The following is an 18,983-nucleotide window of genomic DNA, read 5'->3' as shown; positions in this document are numbered from 1 at the left end:
AACTCAAGCCAGTACAGATAGGGCTGCTACCCACTAATACTACCACCTGTTCACTGACTGACATGTATCATACTCGCTTGTCATGGATAACATATCAGAATCTAGTTGATCAATGAAGCATATGTCTGCATCATACGCGCTTCTCATTTGTTCCATGCTACACTCGCCTTCTTCTTAGTTCTGGCAAAAGTATAGCTAAACCAACTTGCTCTTAGCTTAGTGTTCGAAATCTGCATCTATGTTTTGGGATTCTTGTGGGGGCATTTGACAGCGGTGATCTCTGACTAGCACTGTCACTTCCTCAGCCAGGCGAGTTAAATAGTATTAAGCATGCTATCCCTTTATATCTGTCAGGTTGTGTTCGTCATTATCTATTATTAGAATTTGACCGAACAACGGAAATCTGTTTATCCTTTTTGAAAAATATACTGTACTGTAGTACCTCATGTAAAGAGAAAACACTATTAACAAGAAAAGTAAAAAGTATGCAAGGCAAGTTAAGAAATACTGTATGTAAAATAAATATAAAAATAAACAAAATAGGCATAAATATTTTCTCTAGTTTATACATTCAGTAATTAAGTTTAAATCCTAAATAAGTAGAGGCCTAAATGGATTAAATTTGCTTTATTGGCTTTATTGGTTTAACTTACCGGACTGAGGAATTGACAATCTGTCCATAAGGCTGTCAGAATGACCTCCCGTTTCAATGATTTGAGCAAGGGAGGTGCTTCAGCAGTGAAGATAAGGTGGAGGGAGGGATGTAAAATGAAGCATGTGCAAGTGAGTAAGAAAGAAAAGTAGAACATTTTTAAAAAGTTGGCAGAAATGTGCAAGATTGCATTTTGACCCACACCCGTATTTTCATTTTAAAACTCACAACACAACTTACTGTAAATGTTTAGGAGTAGTGTTTTGTAATTTTATAGATGAATAGTTTGGTAGATGTAATTTAGAGCTGTGATTGTGCACAGCGGCATTATAAATTTAAAAATGATCTAGCAAGCACATTGACAGTATTTTTCTTGAAAGTAAAACAATTCTGTCATTCTTACCATACACACACAGTTTGATATGTGAAACCGTATCCCGCCCCCTGATCTCACCCCCCTTCCAAAAAAATTTGAATCTGCAAGTAGTAGTCTGTACACTAAGTAATCAAATTCATTGTCGTTGGTAAAAAGAAAATTAGAATATCTCACTTTGCAATTAGAATAGACTAAAGCAAAATTGATTGGAAAACATGCATTGAAACTCTTCAGCAACACTTTTTACACCTTTATAGTTCTGTATTTGGAACCAAAGACATTAGTATTACTGCTGTGCTTAGTTGTTGCTGTACTCCTGTAGTATTTATTTGTCAAAGCAATGAGGCAAGTCACATCAGGTGGGTTTATTTGCTTGCATTGTTTTGAGGTTTTGAGGGACTACAGTTCCCATGTTACCTGACCTGTACACATGCCGTTCTTAACCAGTGAAATAAAATCACTTCAAGGGTGAGGGCAGACCACGCTCACAGGCAAAACTGCTGCTGAGTGACATGCAGATGGTGAAAAGTTTATGGATTAATAATACACTGTTTGCCATTTCTTCATCTTCTGAAAGTGGTACAGTATGTGTTTTTAAATTTAAAAATCATTTTTTTATCAAATATATTTAATATCCTTCTTTCAAAATTTTATGTTTACAATGTACTGTATGTGTTTGGACAGTCATCTGTCTAGTTAACTATCTATTTTTTATCTATAACTTGTATTGAAAAGCAGTTAATAAAAATATATGTATCTCTTTTTACTATATTCCATAACAGCGGGTTGCACAAACCCCCTGCTGATTTATGTGGACTACCACCAGTTCTACTGATTTACTGCTGACTAATGTTAATGTCCTTCAGGACCAGCTCCAGGAAGATAAAACCTAAAGAGTATTTTACTGGCTTAAGCCATAACTATAAATATTACAGCGAAGTGCAGTCTTTAGAAACATATATCTAACAAGATGTTATGGGAGATTATTTGGATGGATGGTTGCCACAGTATATCCATGAACCGCAGTAGCTTGACTTGATATTTTCCATTAAATATTTGTAATAATACTTTATATATTATACCACATTATGCGGTGTATATGTTTAACCACATTTTATATAACAATTGGCATTATCCAATTATCTGTAATGAGTCACACACATAAAATGACAAAAAACGTTTTTTAAAACTAAGCAATATGATTTTGTGCAGCCCGATTTTCTTCATTTTAATTTAAATTAAATGTTGCTTTTGAACAGATGTTCAGAAAGAGGTCAAATTCTAAACTTCCACTTTTCCACACTTCATAAATATCTCACCTGCTGAGCACCTCTTTGTGGTTCTTTCTCGCACCCCTTCTTCACCCCTTCAGCAGCTCCCTGGCTCATTCCTCGTGAGGAGAGGGGGGGTCATGTCAGCCTCGTCCCCAAGGGCAGGCTGCTGTTCCCTCAGCTAGGAGAGTTAAACTTTAAAACCTTTTAAACTTTGAGTACTTTTCACCTTTACTTCACATTAATTAAGGTTTGGCCAAACTTCTGAATAAGCTGTTCTGGCAGTGATTTTCTTTTTTGAAAAGGCTTTTACAACAGTAATTTTACTAGTATTCACCAAAGTATTTAAGTCGAGAACAAGCATCAGAATTGCTTGCAACCTTCTGTCACAAAAGACTTATTTTTCTGCTATTACTGAATAATATTCTATTAGATACTTTTTTCCCTTTCAAAACAATATTTGTGCTGGCTCATCCATGACGTTTTACAATAGTGATAACAGATTCCCACTACTAGACTGATTGAGCAGTTTGTAATGTTAATGCATAAATTAAATCACAATGTCCTTCCTCCTTCAGGCGAGAACATGACTATTCTTAACACAGCAGATTGGCTGCTGGGTTGCAGCACCCCTTCCTCTGCCTCAAGTATGAAAGACTATGGTATAGTCAGTGCATGAGTGTGACAGTGTGACTAAAGACTGCAGTGCTTTGTTATGACTTTGTGGGAGGTGTGGAGGAAAGGTTATGGTGAAATGAAGTATGAATATTGCTTTGGAGTTTTTATCTGCTTCTCCATTTTCTCTTTCATCTGATTACATATTTTTAAGAAAAAAAAGTAACCAGTAGTGAAGATTTATGACCTAGGTGTATGATCTTGGTTTTTAAATATCCAGTCAATTTCTTTCCATTGTTTAAATAATCATGTTTTCGGCATTTAGCAGTTATTGACAATTATTTATTTAAAAAAGGAGTTTTATAGGAATGTTTTCTTCCTATAAATTGTATCCTACTAGAATGTTTTATATACATCCTAGTATTTGAATTTAATAAATCTGACAGGACAGTTGGCAGTTTATTGTAATAAAATATATAATGTACACATTGACATTATAATTGCCTGACTTTCCTATTATTTGATCATGAACAATATTTACAGTCAAATCTGCCTGCTGTGTGATAGCGTGATAGCAAATGCTTTTTTATGATTTTAAAGAAATGTTTTGTATTCATTTGATATACTGTATTGTACTGGCATTGATTTTTCTTTCTAAAAAAATCAGTTTTAAATTATAATCTAATTAACTAAATTGTACACAATAAATACAAAATTAATATATGATAAAGTTAAGGAAACAAAGAATTTGGCCATTTGAAAAAAAATGTGTTTGCTGTAAATGAAGGACAAGCTAACTCTTCAGGGATATAGTTGCAAATGTTTTCATTATTTAATAATAAAATTATTATTTAATTATTTTAATAAAAAGTTCAATTCAGTGACCTTGCTCTCTGGAAGCTTTTGGACTACTTTCTTGAGGTTTTAGGGGTAGGTTTTCGATTAATTTGTGGAGTGTTGGCACATTACCAAACTGTAGACCAGATACAGTTGTTTTCTCCCCGTGAAAAAACAGAATGAAAATATTATTTAATTTTATTATTTAAGCAGAAGATCTATCAAATATCAGACACTGATTTCATCATGACTTTACTAGGCAATTATACAAAACCCAAGAGAACTTAATGCTTGTCATGAAAACCTTCTCATGGAATTCACAAAGAAACAGTAGGATATTGTGCAGTACTGCATTTAATCAGGTTATTCTAATAAAGTAGTCAAAACCCTCATTTAGATTTTTTTTACTGATATTTCATACTGTTTTACTGATGTTCGGTATATGTTTTTCTTCTAAATTCCTCCCAGAATTTCATTTTTGCTGCCACTCTATCAGTTGCCGTTTAGTCTCCGTTTGCCATGTTAGAACCTTTTCCAATGAGGTTGTGAGAAGAGAAAAATAAGTTTTATGTATGCCTGTTCTTCTATATAGTGTCTCTTCTTGCAGTCAAAACAGAGCCAATGAACAGCAGTGAAACTGCAACAACAACAGGAGATGGAGTACTTGACACATATGCTGGGTCAGGTAAGGCATTAACAGCGTGGCTGACATAGCTGCAGTGACCCACAGTTTTGCTGCTCTATCTGCACCTTCACATAAACACGGTGCTGAACGCAAGTATGTGTGACATCCGCAGATAAAGTCAGTCTCCTCCAGTGCACCCGATGAAAGCTGTGAACTCCGCCTCATTACTTTTAAACCCCACATCCCTGCCCTTGACCAGGGGTGGGTTTGAACTTGAACTGTCAGTGACTAAATTAAACATTTGCGGTTTAGGCACAGCTTGGGAACCGAACACACATAAAAGATATTCAGTTAAGCACTAAGAGTTTGTGTTTTCACCGTTTCACATTTTTTTAAAACCTGAAGCTCAAAATGGGGGAAAAACAGACAACATTTTTGTCTAAATGTATGACCTATTATTTTAAATAATCACGCCGACTCCCAGCAGTCATTTTCAGAAATATGTGAAAAATATCAAATGGGGTGGGATTTACCCGTGTCATTATTGCTGTATCTGGCAGATTTTTGTAGGCTGTGGTTTGTGCACATGGGTAAATACATTATAAAACACTAGAGAACACCTCCTCACCACAGTATCTACTCCAGATGAGAATTGATTTGGAAGGTGTTTGTAGTAAGGAGGGCCAAGTAGAGCAGTGCTTATATGTTTCTTACCATTTAGACAGTCATTATTTTTTTAATGCACAGGACATGTTGTAGCACAGACAGCTCATCTCTGATGCAGATATATAGTAGGTAGCGGAGTTCATTATTAAAAGTACACAAATTTTAACCGGGTAGATTTACAAAACATTTCTGGTTCACTGATACCATGCATTTAGTTTACTTTCCTATAGTTTCCAGGCACTTGTATCATGCTTTACCATACCTGTTTATGTTTTAGTAAAAGTTCACAGTAGTTTACTACATTTTACTCGAATGTGGCAAATCAATCTAAACTTTGAGGCAGGACTAGGTTTTGAAGTTGCCTTTAAATGAAAGTGAATTTGCAAGCTGTGCCCTGAACACTCAATAGTTACAATGAGTACTGCAAGGCTGCAATAATGAAGCACTTCTGCTCCACAGGAGCAGAGTCCTTGCCTTTTGAGATGGCCATCTTGGTTACCAGCTCAGTCCACCATTTTTATGCAGCATTAAATGATTCACTGTGTGGCTTGGTGCTGTGGGGTGCTGTGTCCACTGCTATTGTTGGATTTTCTGATGACACGGCTGCAGCTTGCTGGTGCTCAGTGCTGGTTGCTGTCTGCTGGATTGTCTTGCCCCATTTGTTCACTGTGAAACTGAACACTGAATAGTTTGATCACTTTCACAGTCTGAGAATTCTGCATATCTGTATCAGCACAGGGGCTCTGGTTGCTGTTCAGTCTATCATAGCTCTGAGGGCTAATCTTACACCCATTTTGACACGTTTTGTATGCCCATCTGTCATCCATGTGCCGTTGCTGTTATGTGCTGAAGCATTGACTACGGCAGTAGTGCATCACACATCAGCAAAGCAGTTCAGCAAAGAGCAAGACTAAGGGGAGCTTAAAAACACAAAAATCAGTAGATAAGACCATGTTTTATTTTTATTTCATATCATTTTACTATGTGGTCCCAATGGCCCTCTACCCTCCGAAGAGCTATCGGATGCTTGCAGAGGTGCAGGACGGCATGATTGCCAGTAGTTTTTATTGTGCTGTCATTGGAAGCCCTGCGGCTGAAGTGGATGATCAGTGATGAGGTCAAGGGCAAAGTAAACAAATCACGGCTCAGATCCCGTTTGTTCTCAGTGAAAGGTTTAGTTCAAGAACTGTCCCAAAGATGAACAGCTTAAAACTCATTGTTAAAGTGGAGAAATACAAACAGCTCCACAACCCCAGTAGTTCTTCACACAAGGAGATCACAAAACAGAAATGGTCTGGAATGCCATTTGTCATTTGGTGCCATTGGAGGTCAGTGATAGTATTGTACTTAATAAACTATGTGACAATAACATGTAGGGATTAAACTATAGATTCACAAAATAAACAATAATAATTCTTGAATGTATTTATACAGTTTTGGCACTGTGCTATATTGTTGACAAAAAAGAAAGAAATAACGAAAAAGGAGCTCATGTTTTGCTATTGGCTGAGAATTAGACTGCTTCAGCGATGCAACTACCAGTTGTACCCTAAATAACTAAATGCATACATATCGGAAACAGTATAGATTCAGATTCACTCCAGTAATAATGCTGTATTGTCCGATTGCTGTCCCCATTCAGCTGATGGCAATGGCTGTGATTTTGAATGTCTAAACTGTCTCCCCAAAACATGGACGTTTGCTAAAATCTCTACTCTCTGTTACTGCCGTTGGAAAAAGGTATACTGAAAATTGTGATTTAGATCATTGATTGCTTAAATGCTGGTCTAAATATAATGTCTGCCCAGAGTTAGTGTTTTACCACTAAAGGATCTCACCCATTGTTAACAGCTCTGGTTTATCATCCTCTTAAACTTTCTCTAACTAAGCTATCAGAGCAGCTAACTGTTTTTCCAAGCTATACAATTGTTTTACTTCTTGGCGATTTCAGTGTTCACATGGATTCTCCTACCTGCTGGATTACTGCAGATTTTGTAGCTGCATAGGATTGCTTTGGCTTTATTTAGCAGGTCAAAATTCCCACACATAAACATGGACATACAGTAGACTTAATCCTTTCTGATGGTGTTGACACTTCCAGCCTACAAGCACTTGAACTGTGGTCTTACTGGACCTGCTAGTCCCTTCATTGACCACTAAATGTGACCATGGCCTTCTCTAGATTCAATGTGATTAATTCAACTAGTGTGATGGAGGAGATGACATAAACCCTAATGTAGCTCAGTCTGTTTTGCTGTTTCTTTTCAGTGACTCTAAACGTCTTGTTACTTTTGCTCATTCTTTGCCCCAGTACACAAGTGAAACAGACAATATGTCTGCATTTCCTTTCTCTACTGAGCAATACTGAGCAATAACTTGTAAATGCAGTTATTTTACAACAAATATGTAATATTAATAGCCAGTTACTGACCACCTGTAGCAACCTTGACAACTATGCCCTGTCCTGCTTTCATAAATTAGTTTTTCTGTTAATGATGCCTATCTACCCTGATAGCTAAAATGAGACTTTCTAAACTGTCCCTATTCCTGCACCCCTTCCTCAAATGTACTGTAGCTCCTCAGTTTTTTGTCCATTTGTTTCTAACGTCATCAATGATTCCCCAAAATCTTGTTTTTGCTGAAAGTATGCTAAAAGTCTGCTTCTACCACATCTGTTATTAAAAAGAAAGCAAATGCATCACAACAAATATATTACTAATTTGCAGATCTGTTGTAATCGTAACTTGTCACTAATAAGCTCTTCAAACTTTTTCAGTCAGAGTTTAGGCAGACACAGCACAAAAGCAGGTCTCTTTAAAATAGTGTAAAATCTGACACAAGATCACTAAGTGACCTTTTCCTTATGAATTAAGTGCAGCTTTTGACTTTGTCAATCATGACATCCCACTGGTTCACATTATTCAGAAACCATAGCTCCAGTACTGTACTTCCTTTTGTTGATTTAACTCCTGTTTGACTGCCAGAAACCGATTCATAAATCCTGACTGTTTTGAATTTACCGAGTTCTTTGCTGGTACCCATAATTTTTTTAGCATTTATGTTACCTCTTGACTGAGGTACTAAAGTATGTTTTAGTATCAGTATGTCCAGAGGTCGGCAGCCTGTGCCCTGAATAAATGTACTCTGTATCAGAGCTTAACTCCCATCCTGTCCCTGATTTGCTAACTAATTGCACTGACTCTGTGAAATTTAGAGTTGAGTTTAAGGTTCTTCTGTCTGAGTTTGAGGAACATAATGGTCTAGCTCCAGGACCTAATAATATTAGTAATAGTAATAGTAATATACAGTATGAGTCCATTAGTCTTAGATCTTCTGATTCTGGCCTTCTTACGTAGACAAAGACCAGGCCACAACACAGGGTGCAGCATCACATCTCATGGGACTTATTGGCAAAAGCTATTGGAGACTCTCAATAATTGGCGACTCTAGACTATCAACATAATCTGTAATAAATAATCTTCGCAGATCTCCTTTCTTGCTCTTTGTGCTTCTGTTTTGTATTGTCTTTGTACAGAAATTTGGGGGTTTGTAAAAAGCATTAATAAATACATTATTTTTATAGCATTTGGAATGCCACCTTGCAGTAATTTTAAATACAGTTTAGCAAGGATTTAATAGTTAATTCATGTAATAAATTCTCCCATTTTAGGGGTAACTTTAAAATCTGTCCTATCTCAAAGCGTCAAGGGAATTATAGACGTATGTTTGCCTTAATTAGATAAGGGGATTATAGACCACATGTTTGTCCCAATAACATGTGAAATTTAAGACTTGGCTGCTGGATGAACCAATCGAATCTGAATATTTTAAATGTTCTTGGATTCCTGAAGATCATCAGTTATCAGGGAGCACAAATGTATATTTAATATTAGAAAAAAGCATTTTAAGAATGCATTGAAGAAAATGAAGACAGCATTTGCAGTTGACCTAAAAACTAATATACAGTACTACCTTCCAAAATATTTACAGTATACCAAGGTTCAACGTAGACATAGAGTTGATTTTGTTTTGTTTCACCCTGCCTTCAAACAAGTGAAGAAGCTGTCTTTGTAATGATTAAGACTTGGCACCTTACTGGAAAGGTTTTGGTGTGTAATCTCCACTTTTACGTTGACAGTATGCTTACAAAATACATCAAAAGAAGTAGATGTATGACTTTATCATAGTGCCATGGAACATATTGAATAGTAATGAAAAAAATGTTGTTTTTTTTAGAGGAAGAGAGTGTCTTTTGACCACCTGGTGTTACCAAGGCTCGTTTTCCAAAGACAGAACTGTTACAGATGTTGACAGATTTTCTGACTGAATTGCACAGTATCAAGACAGGCAGCATATTCCAGAGGCAATACTGTAAGATTGTATTAATAACAGATGAGTGTGTAACTGTACAGAATTTATTTTTCTAAGCCAGGGACCAGAGTTTTTTCTTAGTCATCTGAGTATAATTTTCTCTACATTCAAAATACCATTCATGTGGAAATTATGATTGATTTCTGTTTTCTTTTTTAATTGTTTTGTAGATTACCTTGTCCAGGCATTACTTATGTTATTCAGTTGGTCTTTTCATACTATCCCTTTGTACTTGAGCTTTGTCATGAAAGAAGAAAATTTTCCTTTCTGCATTATAAAGTCTAGAAAGCCCTGTACATGCTGAAGACCGCTAAGAGCCATTTAATTTAAAGGGATACAGCCTCATACAGAGACCAAAGATTTAACCTGGTCTTTTCACACATACTGAGTTTTCTCTAGGGTGCTTCTCTTCTCTCTAATAGAATTCATTGAGAGTTACTGTCTCAAATGTCATTTGTGAATCTTTTCACAGATGAGAAATATTTAAAAATAGGTACATTTTAAGTAATTGAATATTTGAATGCATTTAATTATATATTTTTATATTAATTTTTTGTTAAATGATGAGGGTAGGTTTGCCTTTGTAAGTCTTTAATTAAATATTGTAGTAAAATGTATATATAAGGCAAGTTCAAATGTGAACATACTGTATTTACATTTCAGTGGTAGATTTGAGCTAATGTAACAGTGGATGGTCGTGTACTGTACAGTTGTGTTAAAAAATCAGTTGAGATCTGTTATGTTTTGAATACAAAAAGATTGTTGTTTTCCTAAGTAATGAGATTGTCAGACATGTCTGCCTAAAAGATAGCCATGCACTTTAAACGTTTACCCCGTCCTATCATAAAACATTTCGTGCTCTTTTTTCATTCGTTTTCTACTATTAAATTTGATAGTTTTTTAATTTTTGTGTCACTGTAATGCAGAAACAAATCATTTATTAATGGTACAAACATAAAAATGTAGGTTTAAAATATATTCATTTTCAAAAGAGCATTTAAAGCTGAGAAAGGAAAAAACGTTTTTCAAGGGCAGTGGAAGTCTGAAACAAGAAGCCCAGTTTTGTTAAAGATGATAACCTGGTGTCTTCCAGGTAAAGATTGGATTAGACCCTAGGATCAGTCAGTTTCTAACAACCTTACAAGTTTCATGTTATTTTGTTGTTGTCTGTAAAGCATATTTGTCATATAGGTCTCGATTTTTAGCAGTCTTCTTGTTTTAAATCCCTGCAATGGAAACGTAGTGATATTGGATTAGAAAGCAGAGAGTTTACATCTTTGATGTCTGAACTTTGTAGAGCTAGGAAATCCTTTAGAATTACAGTCTTTCCAGCTGACTCCTGGGGAAAGAGAGGATCTGGGTAGATGATGTGATCTCAGGACATCCCTTAATATTCACTTCTATGCAAATGAGCGAATTTCGACAGTGGACTAATCTGTAATTTAGCCTTCTATATTAAGAACACAAGGGCAAATACGATTTATTTCAAAGTAATTTAATTTGAACAGTAGCTGAAGTAAGGGTAAACATTCTTTTATCAGTACCAGTTGTTTAGCATTTACTTTCGGAAAAACAGTTGCATTTTTAAATCTAAAACAAATATATGTGTCTACAAGGCTGATCTGGGTTAAATACTGTGGAAATAGTGGTTTCCACACTATCAAGCAAAAACTAAAATAGTGTTAGCTGGTTGCATCAGCTTTCATTAAAAAAAATTAAAAACCCAACAATGACACACGATCTATCAGACCCTCGATTTAAAAAATGCAGATGGGCTTAATGGCCTATCATTTGTAACTGTTCAAATGCAGAAGGTCCAATACTCATCTTTAATGGCTGTTAGTAGATTAAAAGAAGTGAAAATCACATGTAATGGTAAGCACATTTTTAATTCTGTTATTTGAACAGTTTTGTACAGTCTTCCCACTCCATGTAAAGAAAATAATGCATTTATTTTGTAATGGTTATTGAATCAAAACACTGTCTCACTCTTTACTTGTAATAATTTGAAATCTGTAAATTACAAATTGAGGAGATGGATTTGGTTACGAGGAGCTGGAGCACAGAGTTGACAGTTGACACAGATCAGTTGCCTGAGAACCGTTTCTAAGTTTGATATACATGGATCTAAAGTTCGATGGAGTTGTTTATTGTATCTACATTATTCCATCCTTTGCATTGATGTGTGCTTTATTCTCTTTATTTTCCATGTTAGAGTGCCAGTGTGTCATTTGTTTTACTATCTTGCATCGCTTTAACGGCCATCAGTGTTGATCGAACTCTAATGTTTCACAATCTCCTTAACTAGGTTTCATTTAAAAATTATACATGCAAGGCTGAGCCCAGGTGGGGCAAGTGTGTACCTGGATCTTTAATAAACTGCACACGTAACCTATCAGTCCTTCCTGACACTAATTTCTGGTGGTCTTTTGTGAAACTGGAAATTATACGGTTTTTCACACAAATCTGGTTTATACACCATTCTGCCACTCCACTTTTTAACCTTGCATCCTCTGGTCCATTCCCTAACATTTGCTCACACATTTGCTCAGCTGTATAAATAGTTCTTTAAATCATATCAGAAATCTAAATTAATAGTCATACATTATTGTGACTATTAATTGCAACATCAAATTTTGTTTAGAAAATCTAGTATTAGTAGTACATAGATATACAGCGTATCTTGAAAAAGATTGTGCCCCTCATTGTGTGGTGTCCTTTGTACCAAGATTTGTTGCCTACTATCACCAGACTGTTGGATGTGTGTCGTCATGTAAAGAGCCAAACACCCTTATTCTGAAAGATTGTCAGCAGATGCTTCTTAAAACAATGGCTTTTTCTTACAATACACAGCAGAATACAGTTTTCTATTTATCCCTATGATATGGAGATCAGTGTTATACAGAGAGCTGAAACTAATAATGCTGGAGATGAACCTGAAAACTATGAGTAATGGGGAAACCAGTACTGGCCGTTGGGTCTGCCGTTCAGCTTTAAATGAAAAACAACAAAAAAAGAATTGAAAAAATCACATTGCTCATAATTGCTTTATACATCTAGTTATATATCACTTGTAAAATTTGATAAAAAAAGAATTTGGCTTCCAATGGGATAATGAATAACGGAGGTATTGCAGGCTTTGAAGTAGCAGTGTGATTGATTAGGAGAGTGCAATTCCTGTGCTACATAATGTAGTTCTTTAATCTTTCAAACAGTGAATGAATAGCAGATGGGCTAATAAAGACACACTGTATCCTTGCCCAGTCTGGATCTGCTCTGATGGGACTGGTTCAACACTTTCAAGTTTGTAAAATTTGTATATGCTGTACATCCGTCTTAGTCAAGGCAAATGGCTGAAAGAGAAGGAAAGTATTCAAACTTTTGGATTTGTTCCAATTGGGCTAGGGCTTTATTGGAAAACCAAGTGTAAATATAATGTGCATAGAATCTTTCTGTACTGATAGGTAGGTAGCAACTGTAAAAAAAAAAAAAGAATTACTTTCCCAAATCCTTTCTCCATACTGTTCTGCAGCTGAACGAAGCATGCAACAGACAAGCAGAAAGTTGTGATATAAAGGTTCTATATCTTTTATGGGTGGTTTTAAAATTACAGACATGTTGTTGAACAGTGGCAGTCCTATCATAAAATATTATGCTCTCTTAGGATTCCAGAAAGGCTTCAAGACATTTGAAAAGTTTTATTTTTAACTGAACAATAATGAGTCTGGATGAAAGAAACAAAAGCATACATTGGTAAATGCTGATTGTTGGAATTGTACTTGTATTATTATATATTATTTTTATTATTTGCTTATTTTTCAGTGTGACTTACTTTTTTTACTGTGTTACTTTCTTTACAGTAATAACAAGCAGTGGTTACAGTCCCAGATCTGCACATCAATATTCTCCACCCATATACCCTTCCAAGTAAGTTAATCACTAACTGGTCTTCAGAATAAAATAATATATTTGTTTTCTCAGGGGTAAGTTAATAAATAAAGTGAATTTTACTGTTTCTGTTACTGATATTACACATGTGGAATATGCTTTTATTTTCTATGATACTGAAGTTGCTTTTAGGAGTTACTTTTTGAACACTGAGTCCCCAGCTTCCATCTGTGTGGCACGAGAAACCATGTTGTAAAGATGGCTGCTCCATTGCAAGAGCTTACCATTATAGAGCAGTGAGGAGACATCGGGATGTTGGTCGGTAGAGGGTATTTGTGTCCCACCCCTCTCTAGTGACTACACAGTATATTAAGAAATTATAAAAAGTGCATGAACACTTTGAAAAATGATGGATTCGTGTTTTCTCTGATCAAAGGCCTGAGCGACTAGTTTCTGGTGACACAGGAAACAGTGTTACCACTGCTGATGCGCAAAGACAAGTATGTCAGTAACAACATAGCTGCCATAGTTGGTGCCAGCATGGTACATTGAACACCAGAATTCACACATGTCTGGGTGTTCCTGGAGTATGGTCTAGGTGGATGCCAGAAATGCTTACTGAGCAACACAAAAAGACGTGACTTCTCTAGTCATGTCATTTTTCTGTCGCTGTCACAGCCACTGATACAAGCAGAAGCATTTGCTCATTATTACAAAACTAGAATTAAACACCTGAAATACATCATGTCAAGTGCCCAGGAAATTAAGATGAATGAATTCTCATCACTGGCTCATTCTGTAACATGACACTGCAAGCATGCAAAAGTTACAATAAAGTACCTGGTTGGTTTTGAACTGTTCCTCACTCATCCGACTGTCGGGACCTCTCACAATTACATTTTAGATAGATACTTTATTGATCCCATGAAGGAAATTGCATGCAAATATGTGCCGCCCAATGAAGAAAGCTCTCAGAGGGCAGGAGTCACACATAGAAACAAAATGGAAATCCATCCATCCATCCATTTTCACTCCGCTTTTCCTGGTGATGGTCGCGGCTGCAGCAAGCTGAGTAGATCAGCCCAGACTTCCCTGTCCCCAGCAACAGATTCCATCTCTTCCTGGGGGATCCCCAGGTGATCCCAGGCCAGCCGAGAGATATAATCCCTCCAGTGTGTCCTGGGTCTGCCAGGGGGTCTCGAGCCCAGTGGGACGTGCCCAGAACAGCTCCAGCTGAAGCCATCTGGGGGGCATCCTAATGAGATATCCAATTCTCTCTATCTGGAGGAGCAGCAACTCTACTCTGAGGCTCTGATTGCCGAGCACCCTGTCACCCAGCCCAGCAGCCCTGCGGAGAAACCTCATTTCTGCCGCTTGTATCCGAGATCTCGTTCTTTCAGTCATTACCCACAGCTCATGACCATAGGTGAGGACAGGGACGTAGATCGACCCGTAAACCGAGAGCTTTGTCTTTTAACTCAACTCCTGCCATCCGGTCTTTTCTGGGAGGGAACCATGACCTCAGTCTTGGAGGTGCTGATTCTCGTCCCAGCCACTTCACACTCAGCAGCGAATCACTCAAGTGCAAGCCGTCGATCACAGTCAGATGTTGCCAAAAGAACAACATCATCTGCAAATAGCAGATTTCAGTCTACATGTGTTTTGGGGATTTGGAGAAGGCATATGACCGCGTCTCTCGGTATGTGATGTGGGAGGAGCTTCAGGAATATGGGGTATCGGGACCGCTTTTGCGTGTTATTTTTGCGCAGTGAGAGCTGTGTCCGAATTCTTGGCATTAAGTCAAATTTGTTCACTGTGGGCATCGGACTCTGTCAGGGTTGCGTCTGGTCACCACACCTGTTTGTGGTGTTCATGGACAGGATATCAAAGCGTAGCCAAGGATGTCAGGGTGTCCAGTTGGGGGGACTAAGGGTGGCATCTCTGCTATTTGCAGATGATGTCCTTTTGGCATCATCTGACTGTGACCTTCGGTGTGCACTTGGAAATACATGTAAAACCAAAAAGAGAAGACACCTCTTTATGCATAGGGTTGTGGAGGTATTGGACAAGCTCCCCAGCCAACAGTTGGATGAAATTGGATGAGATGAAACCAATGAGAAATTGGTCCTTTGATTGATAAGCTGCTAACTACCAGATTATCTTGTTACCTGTTCTTATGTTATTTTCTTCTTACGAGCATTATTTCAATGACAACAACAAGGTCCAAGTATCAGAGCAGGATGTGCTCACCATTAGACCATCATCATTTTATTATGAGGGCAGCCACAGGTGGCGACAGAAATGTGTGGATGTACATGAAGTTGAAAATTTGAACAGTCTTCCCTATCTTTGAAGGGGATGAGGCACTTTATTAGTTGATTTACCAAATATAGAGTAAAATATAAACATGCTAAATATTGTAATAAGAAAAATTAAAATTAAAATTAAATTTTCACACATAGGTTCATTTTTAGTTTAATACCTGCCTGTAAAACCTTAACACATTTAGATAGTTCAGGTGGGTAGCTGCGTCAGCATGTGTAGGCTGCAAAGGAACAAGTAATAGGTTAATTCCATGCTAAAAAGAGAAGAAAGGAAATGCAACGTTTCGGCTGTGGAGCCTTTTTCTATACCAAATGCAAAGAAGGCTCCACAGCTGAAATATTGTGTTTTCTTTCTTCTCTTTTCATCATGGAATAAACCTATTACACATTTAGATATATCGCAAAGAGAAGATCATAAAACGCATGTTTTAAGACTTGATTGGGATCAAAACGCAATATAAAATACAAAACTGTCTTGTCATTTTCATGTCCTTTCCTCCATGACAGATTCCTTCATTTTAATATGAAATCTTGCTTTATCTCAGCATTATCATCAAGTCTGCAGAATCATCAGAAATGCCTGTAGGAAAGAGTATTTGCAAATTTAAATTGTGTGTGGTTTTTAAATGAAAAAAAAAAACCTTCCCCAAAAATTCTGAAATCAAGCAAGCTTTTTAGTCTGTCCTGATGTTCAAACATGATCACTCAACACAGAGCGTTAACGATGTGTACCCGAATCCTGCCAGGAATGAATTTTAATGGAAAACAGATATATTTGCGTTAGAAGATAATCTGTTTTTCTGTCACTGCAGGCTTTTGATTTGGCTTTCAGATTGCTGGCAAGCCCTTCCCCACCCTGGTCTTTAGTCTGGCATGACCGCGTTGTTCTTGCTCCTGCAGGCCATACCCTCACATTCTGTCAACACCGGCAGCTCAGTCAATGACAGCCTATGCGGGGCAGACCCAGTACACTGGAATGCAGCAGCCAGCGGTGTACACTGCTTACTCTCAGCCAGGGCAGCCTTACGGACTCTCCACGTATGGTATGTTTTGGCACGTTGGTGTGGGGTATTTTTGAATGTGCTCATTTATATTGTGATTTCTTCTCCACTTGAGGTAACTATCTAAGAGTCAGTTAATTCATTGATTTCTTATGCAGATTTGGGTGTAATGTTGCCAGGCATCAAGACTGAAGGAGGGCTCTCTCAGACACAGTCACCTTTACAGACAGGATGTCTTAGCTACAGCCCAGGGTTCACTACTCCTCAGCCAGGCCAAACACCTTATTCCTATCAGATGCCAGGTCAGTAGCGTTCTTTGAAAACTGTCTCAGTTTGTTCCGCCCCTGAAAAACACAAGTAGATCCAGGATGCTCGTGTTTGCTCCCAAAATAAAACAATTTAACGAAGTCTGTGATAACGTGAGTCTGTCCTGTGAGGACTCAAGGAAGCCAAACCACGTCCACTGATGGAGGTGAGTTGGTTTAAAAAGACATATTTAAGCTTTTACAGAAATGAATCAGTGTAAAATGGGACTAAAACTTGAAATGTGAGAGGACATAGTAAGTCTGCAAATGCACACAGAAGGCTGTATAATTTCTGAATATTTTAATTCCGTGTTCATGCATCTCAGAGTATTAACAGCCCTGTTCCTTTCTGTCCCAGGTTCCAGTTTCACACCTTCATCTGGCATTTATGCAAGCAACAATTCTGTGTCTAATTCAGCTAACTTCAGTAGTTCACAACAGGTACTTAATATTAGTTTTGTTTTCTAATTTTGGCCGACCTTTCAAAAAGTTCATGTTTTTGAATACACCGAGTCTTTTATTTGCATGAATTCATACTGGGACGTCAAGCAATAGTTCAGTTGCATTAACAATTTAGTGTCACACTCGATAGGGAAGTACAGTACATTAAATCAATTTTATCATAAAATTGTTTCTGGTCACTTGCTTTTTTATGTAAAGTTAATCCTTAAATAATCTAATGCTGAATTTCATCTTGCTTTTAAGCATGCTGTTCAATTCAAGTTATTTAGCTTAAAACCACCCGACCTCCCAAAAAATAATTGCAGACATTAAAGAGACTTTTATTGTTTTAATTCCCTCTCCTGGAGATAGTTCAGTGACAGTTTTATGGAATGCTAATAAAATAGAAGCATCATGGCACATTCAATAAAAACCAGGTTAAGAACCTAAATTGTTATTTAAAAAAGCTTTTGTTTAAACTTTTCTTCAAAGACCAAGGACATTTGATGTTATCCAGGAGACCTTTTTTCTCACAGATGACTAATTCACTGCTGTCTTTTTAAAGCATTTGTATAAAGTACGATTGTAAGGCTTGTTTTACTGAAAAGAATGATCACTGCTGTTTCAGGATTATCCTTCCTACACAGCTTTTGGCCAAAACCAATACACCCAGTACTATTCAACCTCAAGCTATGGTGCTTACATGACCTCCAACAGTACAGCCGACGGAACAACTTCGGCCTCGTCCACGTATCAGCTGCAGGACCCTCCCCCGGCTCTCACAGGTCAGGCTGCTGAACTTCACACAAGTAAGCCCCCTCGTTCAGTGTGTCTCTGCTGTCCCAGTGTCCCTGACTGCTGTCACAGACCCAAAGAGACACCTCCGTCATCTGTGGTCTAAGGTTTAACATTGTCATTTCCTTACCTTGTTGTCCATCAGGCTTCCTGTCTTCAACCCATGGTGCAGCTACGCTTTCCATCATCAACTTTGCTTTTCAAATTTAGCAACACCTTCATTTTTGGCTTCAGTAAAAGATAGTGAGGCACATGTAACAGGATATAATGTATATTAAAGGGCCTGGACGTTAGTGAGGATAAAAAGAGCAGAAGGTGTTGTGGTACGTAAACAAAATAGAAGTTTACAATATAGTTCCTAACTGTGTTGAAATGATATGCAATACGACCATTTTCTCATTGCTTTATCCAATTTAGAATCAAGCTTGGAGTCCATCACAGGGCAGACACATGGAGAAACACACACATTCTCACCAGGGCCAGTTTTCCTATAAGCCAGTATGTCTTTGGACTGCGGGAGGAAACTGGAGCACCAAGCAAAAACCTATACAAACACCACAGAGGTATTATCCTGGGTCAGAAATTGAACCCAGGGCTCTAACCACTGCACCACTGTGTCATCCATGTTATATAATATCACATAATATTTAGCAGAGGTGCACAGTCAATTTGGTCAGTTTTTTTAAGTGTTTCACTGAGGTGCATTTGAAAACTGTATTTTAAAAATCTTTTCACTTACTTTTCTTTTGTCTTTCTTGACTGCACTTTTATCAGTATACTTTTGTAGACCGATTTCACCATAACCCCTTACAGGAT

The 18,983-nt window shown here is 37.3% G+C and overlaps 1 protein-coding gene across 25 annotated transcripts in view; it reads left to right on the top strand.

The window, feature by feature from the left end:
* eya4 (EYA transcriptional coactivator and phosphatase 4) overlaps positions 1 to 18,983 on the top strand; it is a 93,998-nt gene that overhangs the window by 48,281 nt on the left and 26,734 nt on the right. For 9 of the 25 annotated variants that reach the window (XM_015347438.2, XM_015347406.2, XM_015347445.2 and 6 more), the window contains 7 exons: positions 2,878 to 2,961; positions 4,344 to 4,436; positions 13,274 to 13,340; positions 16,526 to 16,668; positions 16,785 to 16,928; positions 17,290 to 17,372; positions 18,001 to 18,181. In XM_015347438.2, coding sequence (XP_015202924.1) covers positions 2,878 to 2,961; positions 4,344 to 4,436; positions 13,274 to 13,340; positions 16,526 to 16,668; positions 16,785 to 16,928; positions 17,290 to 17,372; positions 18,001 to 18,181 — 795 coding nt within the window. The remainder of the gene's footprint in view (positions 1 to 2,877; positions 2,962 to 4,343; positions 4,437 to 13,273; positions 13,341 to 16,525; positions 16,669 to 16,784; positions 16,929 to 17,289; positions 17,373 to 18,000; positions 18,182 to 18,983) is intronic. The other 16 variants (XM_015347371.2, XM_015347365.2, XM_069178704.1 and 13 more) reach the window with 9 other exon arrangements.

This window comes from Lepisosteus oculatus, chromosome 2, assembly GCF_040954835.1.
Source record: "Lepisosteus oculatus isolate fLepOcu1 chromosome 2, fLepOcu1.hap2, whole genome shotgun sequence".
NCBI classification, from domain to species: domain Eukaryota; kingdom Metazoa; phylum Chordata; class Actinopteri; order Semionotiformes; family Lepisosteidae; genus Lepisosteus; species Lepisosteus oculatus.
The sequence above is the reverse complement of the archived record's forward strand: the minus strand, read 5'-3'. Positions and strand labels throughout refer to the sequence as shown.